The sequence below is a fragment of the Diachasma alloeum genome, unplaced genomic scaffold, assembly GCF_001412515.2.
Source record: "Diachasma alloeum isolate Michigan unplaced genomic scaffold, Dall2.0 Dall_scaffold_00359, whole genome shotgun sequence".
Classification (NCBI taxonomy): Eukaryota; Metazoa; Arthropoda; class Insecta; order Hymenoptera; family Braconidae; genus Diachasma; species Diachasma alloeum.
Window position 1 is genome coordinate 309 of NW_021680498.1, and position 20,401 is coordinate 20,709.

Below are 20,401 nucleotides of genomic sequence, written 5' to 3' on the forward strand. Positions count from 1 at the left end.
TTTCGTTTTTCGCGATTATCTCGGAAACTATGAGAGATAGAGCCTTAAAACCTATTCCATTCGATTCCTGAGGAAATTTGGGTTCCCTAGAAGCAGATGGACGGCTCAGAATTGCGTTTGTCCACTCCCTACACCCCATAGAAAATAAATTGAATTATTTTTTTTTAGCGTTTTCTTTTTTCGCGATTATCTCGGAAACTATGGGAGATAGAGCCTTAAAACCAAATTTGGGTTCCGTATAGGGAGTTGGACGGCTCAGAATTGCGTTTTTCCACTTCCTACAACCTATACAAGGTGAATTAAATTAATTTTTTTTGGCACTTTCGTTTTTCGCGATTATCTCGGAAACTATGAGAGATAGAGCCTTAAAACTTATTCCATTCGATTCCTGAGGAAATTTGGGTTCCCTATAGGCAGATGGACGGCTCAGAATTGCGTTTTTCCACTCCCTACACCCCATAGAAAATAAATTAAATTATTTTTTTTAGCGTTTTCGTTTTTCGCGATTATCTCGGAAACTATTTTCATGTTTAGAGGCCCTAGCACGCCATTTCGCGACCCGCTCTTTCATTTGCACGTAGGTGCAGAATCGACAAGATGATCAGATGCTCGAACCTGGCTTCGACCTTTCAACAATCCCCTCAAATAGGTCATGATGCCAAGGATCCTGTCATCCTCTTACCACAACAATTTTTTGTCTCCTCATACCCTCTTCACTCCACCATAATCGTGTGTCACTCCACTCGAGATTACTCCGGGTCCAAACCAGCGTGCGTTCAACTATGCAACCGAGCGCCGAGGAAACAGAAAGAAACAGCGAACTTTCACAACAATCCATTGACAAGTCGAGCGCGTCCCGCGGATCACATTGTTCTCCGGTCGAGTGGCTCTATTTTTTCCCTCTCCTCCGGTCAATTGTCTGCACATGTCCCCCTGCCCTTCTCGCGGAATAAAAATGCCTTCTCATTTTTATTCATCGAGGCGACAATACTCTATAAGGTAACGGGAAATAAACAACCGGAGGAAGGAGAAGGAGTAGAAGTGGTGGTGGTGGATAATGCAAGGCGAAAAGCCTCAGTCCTAAACATTCTTCTCACTTTCACTTCACTCATCTCGCGGGCTCAATGCCTCTGCGGATCTTTCGATTATAGTCGGCTTCATTCTCACATGATAAAATGACATTAAATTGTGTCACGTGGCTGTTCGCGATTGTCTTCACGGTTCAGGGACAAGGGGATTCAGTGAGTACTGCATAATTGAATTTAAGGAAAGTAACTTTACATTAGGGGATAGGGCTGTATTTCTTCCGACTTTATTTCTCAGTGAAAATTTTTCCCGCAAAAGTTCTCGGAAGAAAATGACTCATTTCTTCTTTTTCTCTGATGGTTTGTGTTTGAGCGATTTTTCGATTTTCTACACTGATATTTTACTTTTTTATTTTATACATTTATTCCAAACGAGATTCGTTGACTATTAGCAAATGGTAGAGTTGAACATAACCAAATGAAAATTCGTTAATTGTTAACGAATGGTTCCCTTGAAAAGTGAAAATCCTGTCAGACAAGGCTCCTCAAATGTGCGTTTGTTAACTATTGACGAATGAACATTTAGTGAGATCAAATAGACCCTCGTCTCCAACCAAATACATTCGTTGTCAATAACTAATCCTTTCTATCAGTGTAATCTTCATTGCAAATTGTCTAGAATGTTATGAAACGCGAAGGAATCATGTTTTTAGTTATTAGTAGAAATGAGATTTTTTGGCGATTAATTTTTGGAAAATTCAACATAAACAAGCCGCGGCCGAGTCTTTCCGTCAGAAGGCATGGGACCGTTACCTGAAGCGTTATTTCAGTAACAAAGCGGTAAATCGCGTTCAGTCGATTTTAATTTTGAGCAATTTTTTATTAATATCTCGGAATCTAAGAGAGATAACCAAATTTCTCTCATAACCTTTTTGATAACCCGAGATTAGCTCTACAAAAAAGGTCGTGACAAAAAATTTTCTACCTCTTTTAGATTTCGAGATATTCGTAGAAAACTGGCCAATAGTCAAAATCGACTTAGCCCGGTTTACCGCTTCGCTACTGATTTTTCTTCATCCTTCATTTCTACCAATTCCATTGGGAGTAAGCTTACGAATAGACCCGCAGAAATTTTATTTTTAATTGAAAAAAAAACCTTTTTTTCAAATGTCAGTAGCGAAGTGGTAAAACGGTTCAAGTCAATTTTGAGTATTGGCCAGTTTTCAATGAATATCTCGGAATCTAAGGGAGATAGCAAAATTCTTGTTAATAACTTTTTTGTAGAGCCGATAGAGAGCTACAACAAATGTAATTACAAAAATTTCGATATCTTCCTTAGATTCGGAAATATTCCTCAAAAACGTCGACAAAAGTGGTAAACCGCTTTAGCACTTCGCTACTGATTTGATCCGCGAAACGCAATGTAAGAGCAATTTCCCGCTTGTTCTCCCCACGTGACATCATCCGAACAATTCCAGAACTCAACCCCACCTCCCCCCAGCGTGTTCTCATGCAGAGGAAGGGATACCGGGTTTTACGCCGACATCGCCTCCAACTGCGAAGTGTACCACACGTGTGACAATCACGGCAATAAGTTCACGTACTACTGCCCGAAAGAGACGAAGTTCTGCCAAGAGACTCTCGTCTGCGACCACGCGCACCTGGTGAACTGTCGAAACGCGGAGAAATTAATCTCCCAAGTTGCCCAGGGGGCCGATAAAACCGACAAAGCGGCTCTTCAGAGCTCCAGCCCTCTGTCCCGGTCCTTCAGGATCTCCCCGCAGCCCTCGGTGTTCCTCGAGGCGCCCGCAGAGGACTCGAACAAGTCGACAACGTTCACGATGAGCGCAACCGTTTTCCTCCGAAATTCAAGTGCCAAGAAGAACGACAAAAATCGAAACAGTGTTTCTTCGACTAGCGAACGGTCCAGTGGGATTCAGTTCAAATCCAGGGACGCGAACGAGTTTCCTCGCGAAGAAAAGCCCAGAACTCTGAGGTTCGAGGGGTCGCAGGGGGGCAAGACGAGCACGTCGAAGCCGTTTTTCTCGCAAAGGGGTAATTATCCTCAAGGTGAGACTCCGAGGTCCATTCATAATGCGGCGGAGGGAGTTCATCGCACTGCGATCGGGCCGACTACGAGTACAGCAAGAACTACAACGGCCGGGACTGAGTTTCCCATTCCTGCTTTTAATATTGAAACGTCTGGCTACAGTGGCAATGAGGAGGACCCGTACTACCCGAAACGCACCACTAGTACGGAAATTTATTATACACTGGAGAGGGAACGAGTTGTCAAGCCTCTTGCGTTTTTGTCGACGGAGAGGCCGTTCGCGAACAGCGTGAATATTAAAATTCCAGATGTTCTGCCGGATTTGAATAGCATTGACGATCTTGTTGATAGGAGGAAGATTCTGTATATTCCGAGAACGAAAGGACTTTAATTTAGAGGGGTTTTGTTATAGTGCATTGGGGGTGTGAAGGTGTTAATGACGGCATTATTAATTGAAAATGTGTAAAACGTGACGTTGGAATTCTGGGGAATTTTTATTGGGACTCTATAAGGTTTTAGTAGATTTTTATGAGAGTTCTGTTTAAATTGTGCAATTTTAGCGTGCGATTTGTTAATGGATATTAAAAATTGACTTCTATTTTTCTTTGTGAATTATCTTCTTCAGATTTTTTCTATAGAATTTTCTGAGCTTTGCCCACTGTATTTTTTCCAAATTATAAAAATTCTAGAAAATGGAAACGAAAATTTGTTTTCAAAAATCTTTATAGAGGGAATTTTAACAGAATAAGATTTATAGAACAATTAACGTCTGTTGTCGATTGGAGGAAGATTCTGTGTATTCCAAGAACAAAAGGACTTTAATTTAGAGGGGTTTTGTTACAGTGCATTGGGGATGTGAAGGCGAGAAACAGAGATCTTTCTCGTTAATGACTGTATTGTTAATGTCAAACGTGTAAAACGATGCCGTTAAAATTCTGGGTAATTTTTATTGGGACTCTATAAGGTTTTAGTAGATTTTTATGAGAGTTTTGTTTAAGTTGTGCAACTTTAGCGGGCGATTTGTTAATGGATATTAAAAATTGATTTCTATTTTTCTGTGTGAATTATCTTCTGCAGATTTTTTCTGTAGAATTTTCTGAGCTTCGTCCACTGTATTTTTTCCAAATTATAAAAATTCTAGAAAATAAACACGAAAATTTGTTTTCAAAAATTTTTATAGAGGGATTTTTAACAGAATAAGATTTATAGAACAATTAACGTCTGTTGTCGATTGGAGAAAGATTCTGTCTATTCCAAAAATAAAAGAGTTTTAATTTAGAGTGTTTTAATTAGAGTGACTAATAATTTTCAGGAATGCGACATTAAATCTGCTTTAGGGAGGAGAAAATCATGGAATCAAAAATTGTTGAGCAGCTGAAAATAGAGAATTCCCTAAGTTACTTGACGTTTTTGATAAAGGTATGAATATTTAGTACCAAATACAGAAAATTTTCAATTAATAAAAATATAAAGAGAAAAAATCTTATAACACATTTACCTAAATTTCACTCATTTCCATTAAATTTCATAGAATAATCGAATTGAAATAGGCACTGTCCGTTGATTTCTTTATCAAATTGTGAATTTTCAATCACAAAATTCCTTGAAATTTCAGTGGAACCGGCACTTGATAAAAATTTCTAAGGTGTATCGGACATTTTAGCCACAAATTTTTTTAAGTGAATCTTTAACAATGCAGTTTTTGGAAGTGATTTTTAAGGGGAATCGCTCTACTCTATTAGAAAAAAGTGTAATTTCATAAACAGTTAACTAGTAATTCCCGCAGAACTACATCGAATTTCATGTCGCCCTCCTGAATGAAGGATAAAGTGAGAATTTAGAATTCCACTTAAAATTCAAAGCAATTTTAAATTTTACAGCAGCAGAAAGACAAGAATTTCTCGAATTAACTTAAATTACTAGTCAAAACATGAATATTCATTAAGAAATTACTCTGGACCTTCAGTTGATTGAAACTTCCAGGATATATACCTCTATATTCCTCATTTCCACTGATTCTTCCATCAAATTGTGAATTTTTAATGACAAAAATTCGTGAAATTTGAATGTAACTGTCACTTGTCAAAAATTCTCAACAATGCATCGAATTCCCCTCAATCTTCCCCTGTGGAAATGCATTTCCACACATTAAAAAAATCAAACACAAATCCATAGAACTATTCCGAAGAAATTTGAAAACAATTCAGTAGTGAAGTGGTAAACGGAGATAAGTCGACTTATCTCCCAGTTGAGTTTTTGAGGAATATTTCCGAATCTAAGGGAGATACCGAAATTTTCGTAATTACATTTATTGCAGAACTTAATCGGCTCCACATAAAAGGTTATAACAAAAATTTTGTTATCTCCCTTAGATTCCGAGATATTGATTGAAAACTGGTCAATAATCAAAATTGACTTATCTCCTTTTACCACTTTGCTACTGAATTCCGTCATAACAACAAGAAATTCAAGCATGCAATACGAGATTGAAACTTCAAGGATATATACCTCGATATTCCTCATTTCCATTGCTTCTCCCACCACATTGTGAATTTTTAATGACAAAATTCCTTAAAATTTCCGTGGAACTGTCACTTGTCAAAAACTGTCAATTACGTATCGAATTTCCCCCAACTAATGCATTTCCACACATTAAAAAAATCAAAGACACATCCATAAAACTCCTCAAAAGAAATTCGAAAACAATTCCGTCAAAAGAATAAGAAATTCAAGCGTGCAATATGACAGACAAGAAGAATACCTGAAGTAAGAGTAAATTATAAGCTTTCATGGCGACTGTACGATGCAAGTGTCTCTCGAAATTTCTCACAACTGGGGGATTCCCCGGAAGGGAGAGCGGGGAACATTGACGTAACGGTAATAAAAAATCATGTGAAAAAATAATCTGACTTCGGATGAATGACCGAGACAAGTTCTCTGGTTTCACAGCGCAAACTAAGGGGGTCAATGGTTTTTTGCAGTTTTATTTTCATGGGTATTTGCTAGCTGGGAAAGTTATTGTCGACGAGTCTGATATGTGTCCATTCGTGGCAACTGCGTATAAGGTGAGAACCGTTGGTTTTGTCATGTCAACGGAAGTTAGAATTGCCTGGGTTCTCGTTGGCGATCCAACTCGGGACGTTACGATCCTGAAAAATTTGGTATCAGTATTCATCTTAGGTTAATTTATTTGAATCTCAGTTTCAAAATGTTCAAATGTACAGCTTCACGAAGAGAAAAATAGCAGTTATCAAACAAGTCTTAGTTGGGACAATAAAATCGTTTGTTAAAAATTATCAGAAAGGATTTTTTTTGTGCCAAACATCAGACATGACAAAATTCAATAGAAAACCCAGCGAATTCACTAGAAAATTCTATTGGATATTTAATACGAAAAAGTCAATAGATTTCGAATTTCTGTTTGAATTTGTCTCTTAGATTTTTTCTATCAGAATTATTGGGCACAAATTTTCCACGTTTTTCCCACTGGATTTTTTGTTTTGCATTGCAGAATCTGAGTGGAAAAGAATTAAGAATAGAGGCCAATTGTATAGGAATTTTCAACAGAAAATATTCTATAGAATCAGTCAAAAATTGATAGAAAATTCCATAGAAATCCAATAGATATCCAGCGAAATCGCTTGGTTTTTCTATTAAATTTTTTTCCTGTGTCTTGAGGGTGCCAGAAACTGGGTCACTGGCAATACCCGATGTATTGACGGTAGATCAAAAAGATAGACTCGCAGTAATAAAACGTTTCATTACCCATTGACTGTAATTTCAAATCCTCGAAGTTTGCACAGTGATTCAGGCGGATCCCAGGCAACGAATAATGAGTTGAGTATCGATCTGACAACTCGGAAATTCGTTGGCTTCGGTACTGCATCATCCTCGACATAAGTTCGCCTCTGAGACAAATCCTGTTACCAAACATAATCCAAGTTATCTCGAATTTCGTTATTCATCGCCGGTGAGATTTCGTCATGGAATTGAACTAACCGGAAGCGATGTGCTCCTGAGATAATCGCACAGCATAGACCGATCGAAGTCAATAGCAATGCGTGGCAAACAAGGCGCACCTAAATTCTCGACGATGTGATTGACATGACCGGAATTCCTGAGCTCCTCAGCCAGAACAGCAATCATTCCGTCCTTTATGCGACACTTGGCTTGCAGCATTTCGAGTGCTGACATCAGTCCTAAATTTTCGAGATGCAAGTTAAAACGACTGAAACTGTTCGGGACGTATTCTGGGAAAAACCTCACGCACGAAAAATTTTTATATGAGCCCATCCGCAAAAAGTGTCGCGGGTTTTGGGCCTCCAAATTTCGATTTTGAACTTTCGTTTCTATTTTGTTGACCACACTGAAATGAGCGAACTGTGAAATTTTGGTTTCTGTTTACAATTACGCCTCTACTGAATTATTTTTCGAAATTGTGAGTGGGAGTCCGCTAATGAGTTTAAATCTCTTTGAATCATGTCATATGTTATTATGGACGTTCACGTAAATGTACGGGACTTCCCATTCGGCACCTCCCTTCGTAAGGCAAAATTACTATTTATTACATTAAGGTATACAATTCAGTAGCGAAGTGGTAAAACGGTGCAAGTTAATTTTGATTGTTGGCCAGTTTTCAATGACTATCTCGGAATCTAAGGGAGATAGCTAAATTTTGGTTAGAAACTTTTTTGTAGAGCCGGTTAAGAGCTACAACAAATGTAATTACGAAAATTTCGCTATCTTCCTTAGATTCGGAAATATTCCTCAAAAAGTGAACTGAGAGATAAGTCGACGTAAACCGTTTTAACACTTCGCTGCTGAATTAAATTCAGAACGGCGGTCAGGCGTATATATTTGGCTCTATCATGAATACCAAAAAGGCTCACACTATGAAAATTTGAAGATGGTGTATGAATTGCAAAATTAAATATGAAAATAAATTAATAGGAGATCATAATATTTGTGGTCGCGGTTGTAAACTAAAACCGAAAATTTCAATAATTCCTGCGGAAAAATCGAATTCTATTGGTTTTTCCTTAGAAATATTTTTAATTGAACATTTCTCTTGACAAAAACGCAAATGCGCTGCAGAATTCATTTGCGAAGCGGTAAAACTGCTCAAGCCGATTTTAGAGGTTGGCCAGTTTACAATGAATACCTCGAAATCTAGAGGAGATAGCAAAATTTTTGTCATATCTTTTTTTGTAGCCCTCAATTCGCCCTACAGAAAAGGTTATTATGAAAATTTCGGTATGTCCCTTAGATTCGGAGATATTCCTCGAAAACTCAGCTGAGATTTAAATCGACTTGAACCGTTTTACCGCTTTGTTATTGAATTCGTCAATAGAATCAGCCAAAAACTAATAGAACTTTTTAGCGAATGCTTTTAGTTTCTCTATTAAAGTTTTTCGTACGTGATTTATTCAGTTATCTAACCAGTATCACTCGGCACGAAGGAAACCTTGGATGATTGCTCCGGGTTATGGATCGGCTCGTCATTGAGTTCATTACCGCAGACACAGCAGGGCCTAGTTCATTAATAATAGTACAGTAGAAATAATTCCTAGTAATTTGTTCCATTATTCGAGAGAGTCTTGAGGTTCAATCGATCATTACCCACGAACATTGATGTTACGTGAAGAGGATTGCATAATGAGAAAGAAAATGAGAATTAATAAATATGATTGATTGATCCGCTCTCGCGGGCAGTTTTAGCCCACGACATAACGTACAGAGAGAAAAAGTTTCTTGCTTCCAGAATTGAATTAGCTATTTTGAGAATCTCAGTATTTTTCAATGTATTCCTTTTGCCAAGGAATTATTTTCTTGGGAGAAGAATTTAATTCTTTTAGAAATCGTCATTCCCAGATGGTCCAAATCCATTAAAAAATATTTTAATGATGCTGAATTACGCGATGATTATGCTACATATGACGTTGCATGAACTCCATTGACAATTATTAGCCTTTAAAATTATTGAAAATTATTTGAGTGAGAAAATCTCAAATTTAAAACAATAAATTAGCAATATGCTTCCGAATAGTTATTTTGCACATCGGTGCAAACTATTGCGCATCATTTCCATCTATCATGCATAATTTATCATTTATTTCATTTTATTAAATTGCATAGGATTTCTTTTTAACTAATTTTGTCGGATTTTCAACTCAGTCGAATGTTATCATCATCGTTATTCTTATTATCTCTTTCTTCTATACAACCGACTGTCTTTTTTACGGTTCTATCACTCCCCTCAGCCCTTCGATAAAATGTTAATAGAAAAATTTTATTTATGCATACTTGAATGAATTTGAAGCATCACGTTTGAAGAAACCATCAAAAAGTTCACTTTCAGGGAAATTCATGAAAAATTCGAAATTTTCAACAATCATCATAAAAATCAAATCAACCAATATAGCTATCGTAATCATCTTTTAACTTCGACTTGATGGCATTAAAAAAAACATTTTAAGCGATGATTGAATTCATTTGAAGCATGATATTCAAAGATATCCCCGGAATTCTGAGTTTCAAAAAATCCAAAATTTTTGCAAATTCTCAAATAAATCAAAATAACGATTGTTGCTATCGGCTTCATCTTCGAACTCGGTCAAAAGGACATCCAAGCAACTGTTTAAGCCATCATTCAATCAATTCAGAAATTTTTTTTAGCTACCGTGGGACAACCGATTTTCGTAAAAAATAGAAAATTAAAAAACTAATCGATGAATTAAATTTTCATTAATGGCGATAGATGGGGCTCAATAATACCTACATTTAAAAACATCATTCAATCAATTCAGAACATTTTTTTTAGCTACCGTGGGACAACCGATTTTCGTAAAAATTCGAAAATTGAAAAAACTAATCGATGAATTAAATTTTAATTAATGGCGAGGAATAGGGCTCAATAATACCTACATTTGAAAACATCATTCAATCAATTCAGAAAATTTTTTTAGCTACCGTGGGACAACCGATTTTCGTAAAAATTCGAAAATTGAAAAAACTAATCGATGAATTAAATTTTAATTAATGGCGATGGATAGGGCTCAATAATACCTACATTTGAAAACAAAGATTTGAAGAGTTTGAAACATCACATTTGAAAAAACCACCAGAAACTTCCTTTCAGGGAACTTCATGAACAATTCGAAATGTTCACCCAAAAATGTTAACCAAATTTTTTAAGCCACCATTCACTCAATTCACTCCCAAGAACGCGATTCCTTGGCAAAAGTAATTCTTTTCTCGCGCAGAGCTAATCTCCCGATCTCCCAATTCTAGTTGACCCAAATAATTTAATTACCCTCCATCTCTGACTCCCAAGTATTCCCCAGCATCATCGACAATTTCAATAATGGTTCCACATCCACAAGGACAGACTTTGAACTCCCCTTGCTGGAAATACCCGCACCCACACGGACAAGTAGCTCCACTTTCTCCCTCCTCCACTCCCTCTCGCCTAGGACTAGGTTCCAATGGATATTTGGGTGGCGCAGACTGAAGTAGGCACATTTATCTTCGCATATCGTCAATAATTTATCGTCAAAATTTAAACTCACCAGGAGGTGATCAGCGGACACTTTAATCTGAATCTCAAAGGACTCGTCATTTGCCGCAGTCTCCTCACTCTGACCTCTGATCCTGGCGATTGATGTGTCCGTCTCTTCATGAAATCCTTTCTCTTTCAAAGGCTGAAATACAGATGAACGAGTCGACGAATATTATTTACATCCACCAACACATGCATCACTGATTTCATTCACCTCAGGGTCACACATGTGCGATATTTTTTTACTGACAGATGGAATGTACCAGGTCTTATCGCATTGACATTTATCACCGCATGGATTGCAAATCCATTTGCCTTGGGGACTAACGACATCTGGGCCCCACTGATTGCAGTCGCAGGAGAGTCCTGGCTATGAAATATCGATATTTTTTTTGAGTTTCGAAGTTGTCAGGGGATTAATAGGCTTTCCAGGGCTGCAGCAAACACTCTGCAATGATAAAATTGTGATAATTTATCCATTGAATGAATAGGGGAGGGTCAGATGAAACGGACTTCAGAAGAAATCGATCAATTGCAGTCGATCTAAGTTCGTCATGAACTGAAACAATTCAAGTCGACTTAATTCTTAGCTGAGATTTTGGGAAATATCTGCGAAGCTAAGGGAGATATCGAAATTTTTGTCATGACCTTTTTTGTAGAGCGAGTTGAGAGCTACAAAAAAGGTCATGTAAAAAATTTTGCTATCTGCCTTGGATTCGGGGATATTCATAAAAAACTGGCCAATAGTCATCGGGAATTGAATGAACTGTTGACATTTAAATAAATCAGAAGTGTTTTTTGCCCCATTAGCACGTAAAAAAATCTACAGGGTTACATTTCCCCTGGAAAGCCAAAATTAATACGTTCAAACGAGGGAAACTCACTTCACTGAGCGCTAGAGACTGACCCGGCTCCGCCAGATTCTTCAACGTTATCGCGGTTTCCTCAATCGGTTTGACTAGCTCTTGAAGCCCCAGGGTCTGATAATTAATTGGAACAATTTTTTTTTCATTTACTGAGGAATTCTTAGGAATACTCAAAAAAAATTACTTCTCACCAGTACAAACCGGTACGTGGGGGAAGTTCACTTTTGAAAAGTTCTAAAAATACGCGTCTCAAGTACATTTTGTGTCCTTGGGTAAAGTACCACATCTGCCGATCGAGTAGAAATGGTACTGGGAGGAAGTAGTATCACTACTTACTGCCAGTACTTTTAGTACTTTTCACAAGTACCAAAGGTTCTAGTGAAAAGTAATTTTTCTACTTTTCTCAAGTACTTTTAGGACTTAATTTCAGTACTTCCAATTGATGACTTGATTGAAAAAAGTCAATATTATTGCCGGATAGAATGGCCTTTCTCACGCATTTCTGTGAATAGAAATGTTCAGCAGAAGATATTTTGTAGGAATTTTTATAGATGCTTTCAAGAATTATTGGTATGCTTTCCAACCTAAAAAATTTCAATTTTGTTGAGATTTTTGTTTTATGTTGTTATCAACATTTAAAAGGCTTCGAAAAATTATTTTCAATTTCTTTTCAATTTTGCTACTCACAAAACGGAAATTATTTGGATTTTTGAATTTTTGACGAAAATCGGTTTTTAGAAGAGGTAGAAAAACATTTTTGAGTTCTTATACTCAACTTATATTGAGTTTATTTGGTACTTTTGAAAAGAGCCAGCCAGGTACTCAGTACAAGTAATTTTTTTACTTGTCCCAAGTAACAAAATACTTGTGACAAGTACTGAGATACTTCTCACCAGTGCACAGGTACTTGACGCATGATACTTGCATCAAGTTGTTTTATAACTTCGAGGAAGTACAAAAATGTGCCTTTTCCCCAGAAACCTATTGGTACTGGGTACAAGTACTCTTGCTACTGACCAAAAGTAATTTTTTTTTGTGTATCTTTGATTTTTTTATATTCTCACTTTGGCTTTATCTAAAATACTGTCAAATTTCCGAGCCAACTCGTTCAAACTGCGATTGCGATCTGGCGGAAGAGCTTCTTCCGGTGCTCCGGGTGAGGTTGGAGGGATCTCCTCGTAACATGATGGATTTTCGCAGAAGGAACAGTGAGAAGTCGTGTCCCTCGTGGTCCCTGGATCGGCTCCAGACGATGTTTGCCCCATTTGATTGCCCCCACTACTGTAATTTTCGTTTCAATTTATTAACCACGTTTTTTGGAGTTTTGAAGTGCGAAAGAAATAAGTGAAAATTCAAAACGAAAATGACAGACCAGGCGGCGCCACCGGTCCCCCATTTCCGTTTCAAATTTCTCGTTTGGAAGTTTCTTCATTTCTCCAGTTACTAAAAATCTAAAAAATAAAATCATGTCGAATCCATTGAATAATCCCGATAAACAGAAGAGGAAGAGTTGTTGGAGTAATCTGGTGCGTCATTACGAAAAACGAAATGCTTCATTGGAGAGACGCCACGACGCTTTAGCGGAACGAGTTAGGATGATGGAGTTGGCTCTTCCCTCAGTCCTAATGGGCGTCGTGGTCAATCTAAATCCGTTAACGGATGACAAGTAACGTCTCGAATGTCCCTTAGAATAAAATCGGTAGTGAAGTGGTAAACCGAGTCAAGTCGATTTTGACTATTGGCCAGTTTTTGATGAATATCTCGGAATCTAAAAGAAATAGCAAAATTGTTGTCATGACCTTTCTTGTAGAGCCAATTGAGGACTACAAAAAAGGTCATGACAAAAATTTTACTATCTCTCTTAGATTCTGAGATATTCATAAAAAACTGACGAAAAATTCGATTTTGACTATTGGCCAGTTTTTTTATGAATATCTCGGAATCTAAAAGAGATAGCAAAATTGTTGTCATGACATTTCTTGTAGAGCCAATTGAGGACTACAAAAAGGTCATGACAAAAATTTTACTGTCTCTCTTAGATTCCGAGATAATCATAAAAAACTGACCAAAAATCGACGACCCGGTTTACCGCTTCACTACTGAAATCCCCTATTACATTTTATCTCCAATTTTCACTTAATCAAGAACCGCAAGTCGTGTCATGGAGGAGAATCCCAAGCCTTCGGTCAATGGCGAAGGATCATGTCTTCCACCTGGAAGAAATTGCAAAGGGCCTGAAAGGCGTGGGGAGTCATCGGCAGATAGTTAACATAGTCACGTCATAATTCGTAATCTCAATAAAAATAATTGAAACAGAGTAAAACTAGCTTGAAATTTTCCATAAAGAGTTTGTTTTTTAGTATTTTGAGATGTTAGCGAAACGAGTGGGAATTCGGAATGAAAATGGCAGAACAGGTGGCGCCACTGTTCCCCCAGTTCCGTTTCCAATGTCTCGTTTAGAAGTTTCCTCACTTCTCGAGTCACTAAAAATCTAAAAAATAAAATCACGTGGAATCCACTGGAGAATCTCGATAAACAGAAGAGGAAGAGTTGTTGGAGTGATCTGGTGCGTCATTACGAAAAACGAAATGCTTCATTGGAGGGACGCCCCGACGCTTTAGCGGAACGACTTCGCATGATGGAGTAGGCTCTTCCCTCAGTCCTGAAAGGTATGGGTACTCATCCACAAATAACTAACAAAGTATGTAAATACAATGAGCATGTTTTTTATTCGAATAAACATAGTCATGCAATCATTCGTAAACTCAATCAAAATACTTAAGCTAAGGTAAAACTAACTCAAATGTTTCGGCAAAAAGTTTAAACCCTAGTGAATCAAACGATAGCACAGATCTTCGGAGTAGCTGGTTATAAACTTTGACATTAACAAAAATCGACTAGAGATTACCTGAACCCTAAACCTATCTCATTCATCGAAATCGGGGTTCGATTATCATATTCACTCTTCATCGAGGGGCTATTCACAGGCGTAATCGTGGTGTCACTCGCTGATGTAATCAATTGTAATCCCAGTGAAATCAATGTAATCATTGTAATCACATGATTACCATCTTTGTAATCAAGTTTGGTAATCAAGTGGTAATCATTTGTAATCACTGTAATCATTTGTAATCAGTGTAATCTTTCGTAGTTGCTCCTAGTGAGACCGTGAATTTTGTTTTTGAATTTTCGAGCGCGTCATTTCTACCAACGGTAAGTCTCAGAGATCCCTGGGTCAACTTTTCTGGGAATCCCAGATGTTTATGGTTCAGAACCTTGCATAGCCAATGCGTTTTGCACAGAGCATTTGTCCGTAGAAAATTGATTCAACAGAGTTTAAATTTCTTCTTATTCTGAAGAACCAACGACTGAATTATCTCTGAATTATCTGCTGGTAAGTTTCATTCTCCATCAATGGTAGATATTCAGTAAATTTATTTTGCTGATAGCACTTATAAATGCCCAAATTTTTAGATGGCGTGATGGGACTGCATTCCTCTGTTCTAATCCCTGCCCCTCCTTCCTCATTTCTTTGCAGGTTCTAATAATTAATTATTCCATCAATTCATATTTAATAAGAGGCCATTTTTTGTGATTTCAATGATTACAGATGTTTGGTAATCGCAGAATGTAATCGACGAAATCATTTGCAATCATGTAATCACATTCTGTGCTCTTGGTAATCACGGTTATCAAATAGGCAATGGTAATCAGTGTAATCAGTCCTGTAATCCTGGGTAATCTATTACATTTTGTAATCGCGGTGTCACCCAATTCGCCTGTGAATAGCCCCTCGCTCTTCATTGTTATTCGCTAAACGATTGACATAGTGATGACGTACATATATAAAGTCTCAACAGGGAAATCGGAAGAAAATCAAACGTAGAATAAATGAATAGGTACACAAACACACGTTTTTTGTAAACAGTATTGTAAACGTCACTCGTCATTTTTCATTACTTTCGACATTTTCTCGTAGCGTTCGATGAGATTCAATTCGTGATATCGGTCGATCGCTAGTAGGTATGTTTGGGTAAATTGTTTGGAAGTGGTGGGTGAGCTGGGATTCTCGACGTTTCGTAAATTGGAGGAGATTTCAGGGGAGATTTGAATATTGAATGACAGTATTTAGCGTGGAAATTTGAATTTTACGATTGTTTGAAGTGTCCTCGTTCGTGCGGTAGGACGTACCGTTCCTGGTCATCACTTGGGTACCAAGCAGCGCCAGCAGTATTGTCCTGTTGAGAGAAAGACGATGACTTTTAGAGAAATACTCAGTTTTGAGGCTTTCGTGGCAGTGATTACTAAGGTGTTTCGTGTGACAAGTAAAAATAATGAAAAAAAATTGGAAAATTCAAGGGAAAAATGTGGGAGTACGGTGCACCATCGAGGATTCTTGCACATTCTTTTAGATCTCAGCCTCAAGTCTCCCATGGCACCCAAAAAAATGATGAACTATTGAAAAAAAACTAGTGCGTGATAAATCAAATATTTCTTGAGAACACGTATAAGTTTCAGGTTTTTTTCAGATTTCATAAGAAAGTTATTTGAACAAATGATTCAGAAAATTATGAGTTTCGGGACAATTACGCACTCACACGTAGGCGCGTGATTCGAATGTCAGTGAGCATCATGGGAAAGGTATGGGTTGGACCATGGAACTGAGAGAGAGAAAACACTCGAGAGGTTTACCAACTCGAGACGCATTTTAATATTATTTCAATAATTAGAAAAACATCCAATAAAAATTATTTGACACCCGTAGGTGATGAGAAAAAAATCAATCAATCTGATAAATAAAATCAATATTCAAAAAATGTTCAGATGCACACTCAAATAGTTACTTGAAAATTGGAAAAACTCATGCTCAGCGATTGAATCAGGGCTCGAGAACAATGAGACTCCCTTTCCGTCTTACCCTCCCCCCCTCCCCCCCCTCCGATGATCTACACACGAAATACCTTAATATCATTACTAAAATGAACAAAATCATGTTTTATATTCCCATATATTCTATTTTGTTCATTTCATACAATTGCATTGAACCAAAATTATTGGCCAACTCTATTCTATTTGCTATAAAACTTATTCTATTGAGATAATTTCTAAATCAAAATTTTTGTAAAAAATCCAAAGCAAAACATTTTCATTTGTCACGAAATACTTTGAAGCGGACGTGATTTACAGAAGAATTCGCATGCATCCCACGTAAATATCATGAGAATACTTCCAACTCACCTTATCGTTGTTGAGAAAGGAGCAGTTTTTTTTATCAAACGTCGGGAGTTTGTGCCGGTCACGTGAGAAGCTTGATGTAATAGCTAAACCACAGTCTCGACGATAACAGTCACCGCAACAAAAAAAAGGACAGATGTCTCATCTCCAACGAAAGTAAACAATCTGTAAAAAAAAGTTGAACCATTCAAAGACCTCTCCTCGAGAGAGCCAAGCAGAAGTGAAAAACTATGAAAGAGTTATAAATTGTAAATTAAACCACCACCTGAAGCGCAACTAGATTAACTCACAGTACACGTGATGCGTTAAACTGAATGAAAAACCGTATCTACGCCCTTACTATTTTATGATCGATGAATAATAGTAGACAAACACACAAACTACAGAAAGTCCAGTATGAGTAGTGAATTCAAAAATTAGATCGACGAGGCGCAACAATAGTCGTCGTGCTCGAGTTAAAGTACATAAAAGTGAAAAAAAACAGTTCAAACTAATTTTTTAATGCATAAAAACAAATTAATTGGGACAGCTATTCCAAATTTTTATCTCTTGTGGATAATCTCACGGACGAAAAAATTTGATAAAAAATTTAGCGAATTCAATAGAAAATTCCACAGGATTTCTATTACATTTCTATTGGAGATATAATTTTTTCTATTGGGAAATTTTCTATAGGATTTCTTTGACATGAATTTTCCAAGTTTTTTTTCACTTTTGTTTGATTTTTTTAATGAAATAAGATGAAAAATATCTCAATTCATAACAAGAAATCAAACTAAAAAAATTCGTTTGATTTTTTAAAATTTGAGGTAAGATATTTCTACAGAAAAATCCAATTCTGTTGATTTTTTCTACAGAACATTTGCTATTGATCATTTCTATTGAAAAAAAAAGTGGAAATAAGCTGTTTTCCAATAGAATCGGCCAAACATTATCAGACAGTTTAATGTGAATTCAGTAGAATTTTCTAGCGAATGTACTGGTTTCTCTATGAAAATCTTTCGTACGTGATCAGTTTAAGAACACAAAGGTGTTTAATTTCAAAATCCAACGGTTCTTCTTCGAGAACTTTTCTCACTTGAAATAATGAGGTTGTTGGTACAAAATTTTAGAAATCATTCTAGTTTAGTTTCTGAATTTTGGGGATAATTCCTTTTAGTATGGTAAAGAACAATTTTTCTTACACGAAAACTTGGAAAGTCAAAATGGGAAAAATTGGTAAAAAGTCAATATTAAAGTAACACTAAGCCACTTCACTTAAATTCTGGAAGGTTCTTAATTTAAAAATCCTTAGGTTCTTGATTTAAGAACTTCTCTGAGATTTTGGGATTTCTTTGTAAAATTTTAGAGATTCTTGTTTTTTGGGCCAATTATACCAAAATTTTTTATCGTTCAAATCATCTATATTTTAAAAATCCGAAGATTCTTTTTTTAAGACATTCTCTCACTCAAAATTATTAGCTTTTTGTCCCAGAATTTTAGGGACCATCTTCTCGCATCTTATGGATTCTTGTTCTTCATATGCATGAACATACATGAATTGAACCAATTAATAAATTTAGGAGCGCAAACGTTGTTAATTGTTAAATCCAACGGATCTCTTTTTACAACTGTCTCTCTGCTAGAATAACTAAATCAATCTAAATCAAACTAAATTACTGATCCTGAATTTTAGAAATCATTCTTGTCTAGTATTGCAACCAACAGTTTTCTCTGCACACACAATTGCAAATTAAAAATGGGAAAAATTGTGTGAAAAGCCAATAATAAAATAACACTACAGGTTCTCAATTAAAAAATCCCAAGGTTCTTGATTTAAGAACTTCTCCCCCTCAAAACTATTATCTTTTTAGTACATAAATTTCGGGATTTTATCTGGAATTTCGGGATTCTTGTTTTTATATGCATGAAAACAGATAAATTGGTACTCAGAATATCTCATCATCTACCAAAACAAATGTCATATTTGTCGGATGATAAGAGAGTTGAGCAGACTGACCTTGGGCCAGTTACGAAGCCAGCCAAGCTGCAAGAGTTCTAGCACAGCCTCATCAATCCATTTTCCTCCTTCAAGAATTTTTTTCCAGTCTCACAGTTCTCGTGGCGCATTCGAGACCTATTTTATTTCTCAATTTTTCTTCTCGATCCATCGGAATTTCTCAAGTACAAGCACTGTCTTGAGTTACGACATTTCTAATGATCAAATCACGGATTGTCAACACGCAAATCATGATATACTGACAAAATGAGTTCAGGCAGGATTCATAGATGATTACTTTTCATTTTAATAGAATTTTAGACAGTTCTTTCACTGATTGAAAATTGAAGTAAAAAAAACAGTTAAACGCAAATCTCCTGGTAGAGAACGAAACGATGACCGTTAACAACTGCCCTGATGTTTTTAACGCTACGACTACCCTTCGAGGTATTTCGCACTCTCATCACCCAGCCATCGCGTTCAATTCGGCCAATCCGCGATTTTCTAACCTTCTTATCCGTATCAGAGTCGGTTATTTTGACAAGATCATTGGCAGTTGTTGCATCAGGTTGCACGCGAATACGTGACACTGCGCGAGATGATTCAACGGCCACCTCGTCTTCTTCCCGAGCCTCGCGCGCTAACTCCGCTATTATTTGGCCTGAAGGATTTCGGATCATGTCTCCCTGCAGAGAAAATTTAATGGTTTTATTAATTTTCGTTCCACACTGAGGATTCTGCACAGAGAAACAAGTTTCTAGTTTCCAGAAAAAACTCTCAGTTATTTTTATTTGAAGCGAGTGAAATTAAGGGATATTTCATCATTTTTTGGGGAAATTGTGGGAGTGAATTTGGAACATTCGGGTTTTCAAATTAAGAACATTCACGGACTTAAATTGATGATTTTTGTTTTAAAATCAAATTCCTTATATTTGCAAAGCTGTTGTTATTCAAAGTATATCATCTGAGACTTTGAATCAATGAATGTTTGATATTTGATGATACCAGAATTCGAATAATCTTAATTTTAAAACTCGACGCTATTTGATTCAAGAACTTCTGTCGCTTGAAATAATTGGGCTGTTGGTACTGAATTTTAAGAATCATTACAGTTTAGTTTAGTGAACAGCAATTTTCTTCATAAAAATTCTTGGAAAGTCAAAGTCGAAAAACATCGCAGGCGGCTGTCTTTGATACAGCTGTAATTGTACGTGGATACGTACATGGACTTTCTTTCTCTCTCGAATTTCCTAGAAACTGTTTGCAGTTCTTCGAATTTTCTAGAAATTCCCTGAATTTTCTTGAAATTTCTACAAATTCTTGGCGTTCCTTGAATTTTCTAGAAACTCTGAACTTCCTCGAAATTTCGAGAAACTCCTTGCATTCCCTCGAATTTCTAGAAATCCCTGAATTTACTCAACATTTTTTTGAAATTCCTTGAATCCCCTTCAATTCTTTAAAAACTTCTCGAAATTACTTCGAAATTTCTAGAAACTCATTGAATTCCCTCGATATTTTCAGAAACTCCCTGAATTCTCTTTGAATTTCTACAAACTCCTTAAATTGCCTCAAATTGTTTAGAAACTCACTGAATTTCCTCGAAATTACTAGAAACTCCTTGAATTTTTTCAAAATTTTAAGAGCCTCTCCAATTTTTTCTCCAGAATTATCTAAAAATCCCATGGATGG

General features: G+C 36.7%; 3 protein-coding genes across 5 annotated transcripts in view; 1 reads left to right on the plus strand and 2 right to left on the minus strand.

Moving 5' to 3' along the window:
- The first annotated feature begins 1,175 nt into the window (after positions 1-1,175).
- On the plus strand, positions 1,176-3,637 carry LOC107041212. Its single transcript, XM_015261654.1, has 3 exons — positions 1,176-1,241; positions 2,504-3,108; positions 3,166-3,637. The coding sequence occupies exons 1-3, from the start codon at positions 1,176-1,178 to the stop codon at positions 3,464-3,466; spliced, it is 972 nt and encodes a 323-aa protein (XP_015117140.1). The 3' UTR covers positions 3,467-3,637.
- Positions 3,638-6,064: 2,427 nt separating this feature from the next.
- LOC107041184 lies at positions 6,065-12,764 on the minus strand. The gene is made up of 9 exons (XM_015261623.1): positions 12,564-12,764; positions 11,518-11,613; positions 10,848-11,003; positions 10,644-10,775; positions 10,388-10,581; positions 8,515-8,606; positions 7,075-7,274; positions 6,841-6,995; positions 6,065-6,224 (listed from the first exon to the last, which is right to left on the minus strand). The coding sequence occupies exons 1-9, from the start codon at positions 12,762-12,764 to the stop codon at positions 6,065-6,067; spliced, it is 1,386 nt and encodes a 461-aa protein (XP_015117109.1).
- A 2,454-nt stretch (positions 12,765-15,218) lies between these two features.
- Positions 15,219-20,401, minus strand: part of LOC107041260 (janus kinase and microtubule-interacting protein 3) — a 57,170-nt gene continuing 51,987 nt past the window's right edge. For 2 of the 3 annotated variants that reach the window (XM_015261728.1, XM_015261727.1), the window contains one exon: positions 18,996-19,398. In XM_015261728.1, coding sequence (XP_015117214.1) covers positions 19,075-19,398 — 324 coding nt within the window. In that variant the 3' untranslated portion in view covers positions 18,996-19,074. Of the gene's footprint in view, positions 15,738-16,737; positions 16,900-18,995; positions 19,399-20,401 lie in introns of those variants that run through there. The other variant, XR_003783103.1, reaches the window with a different exon arrangement.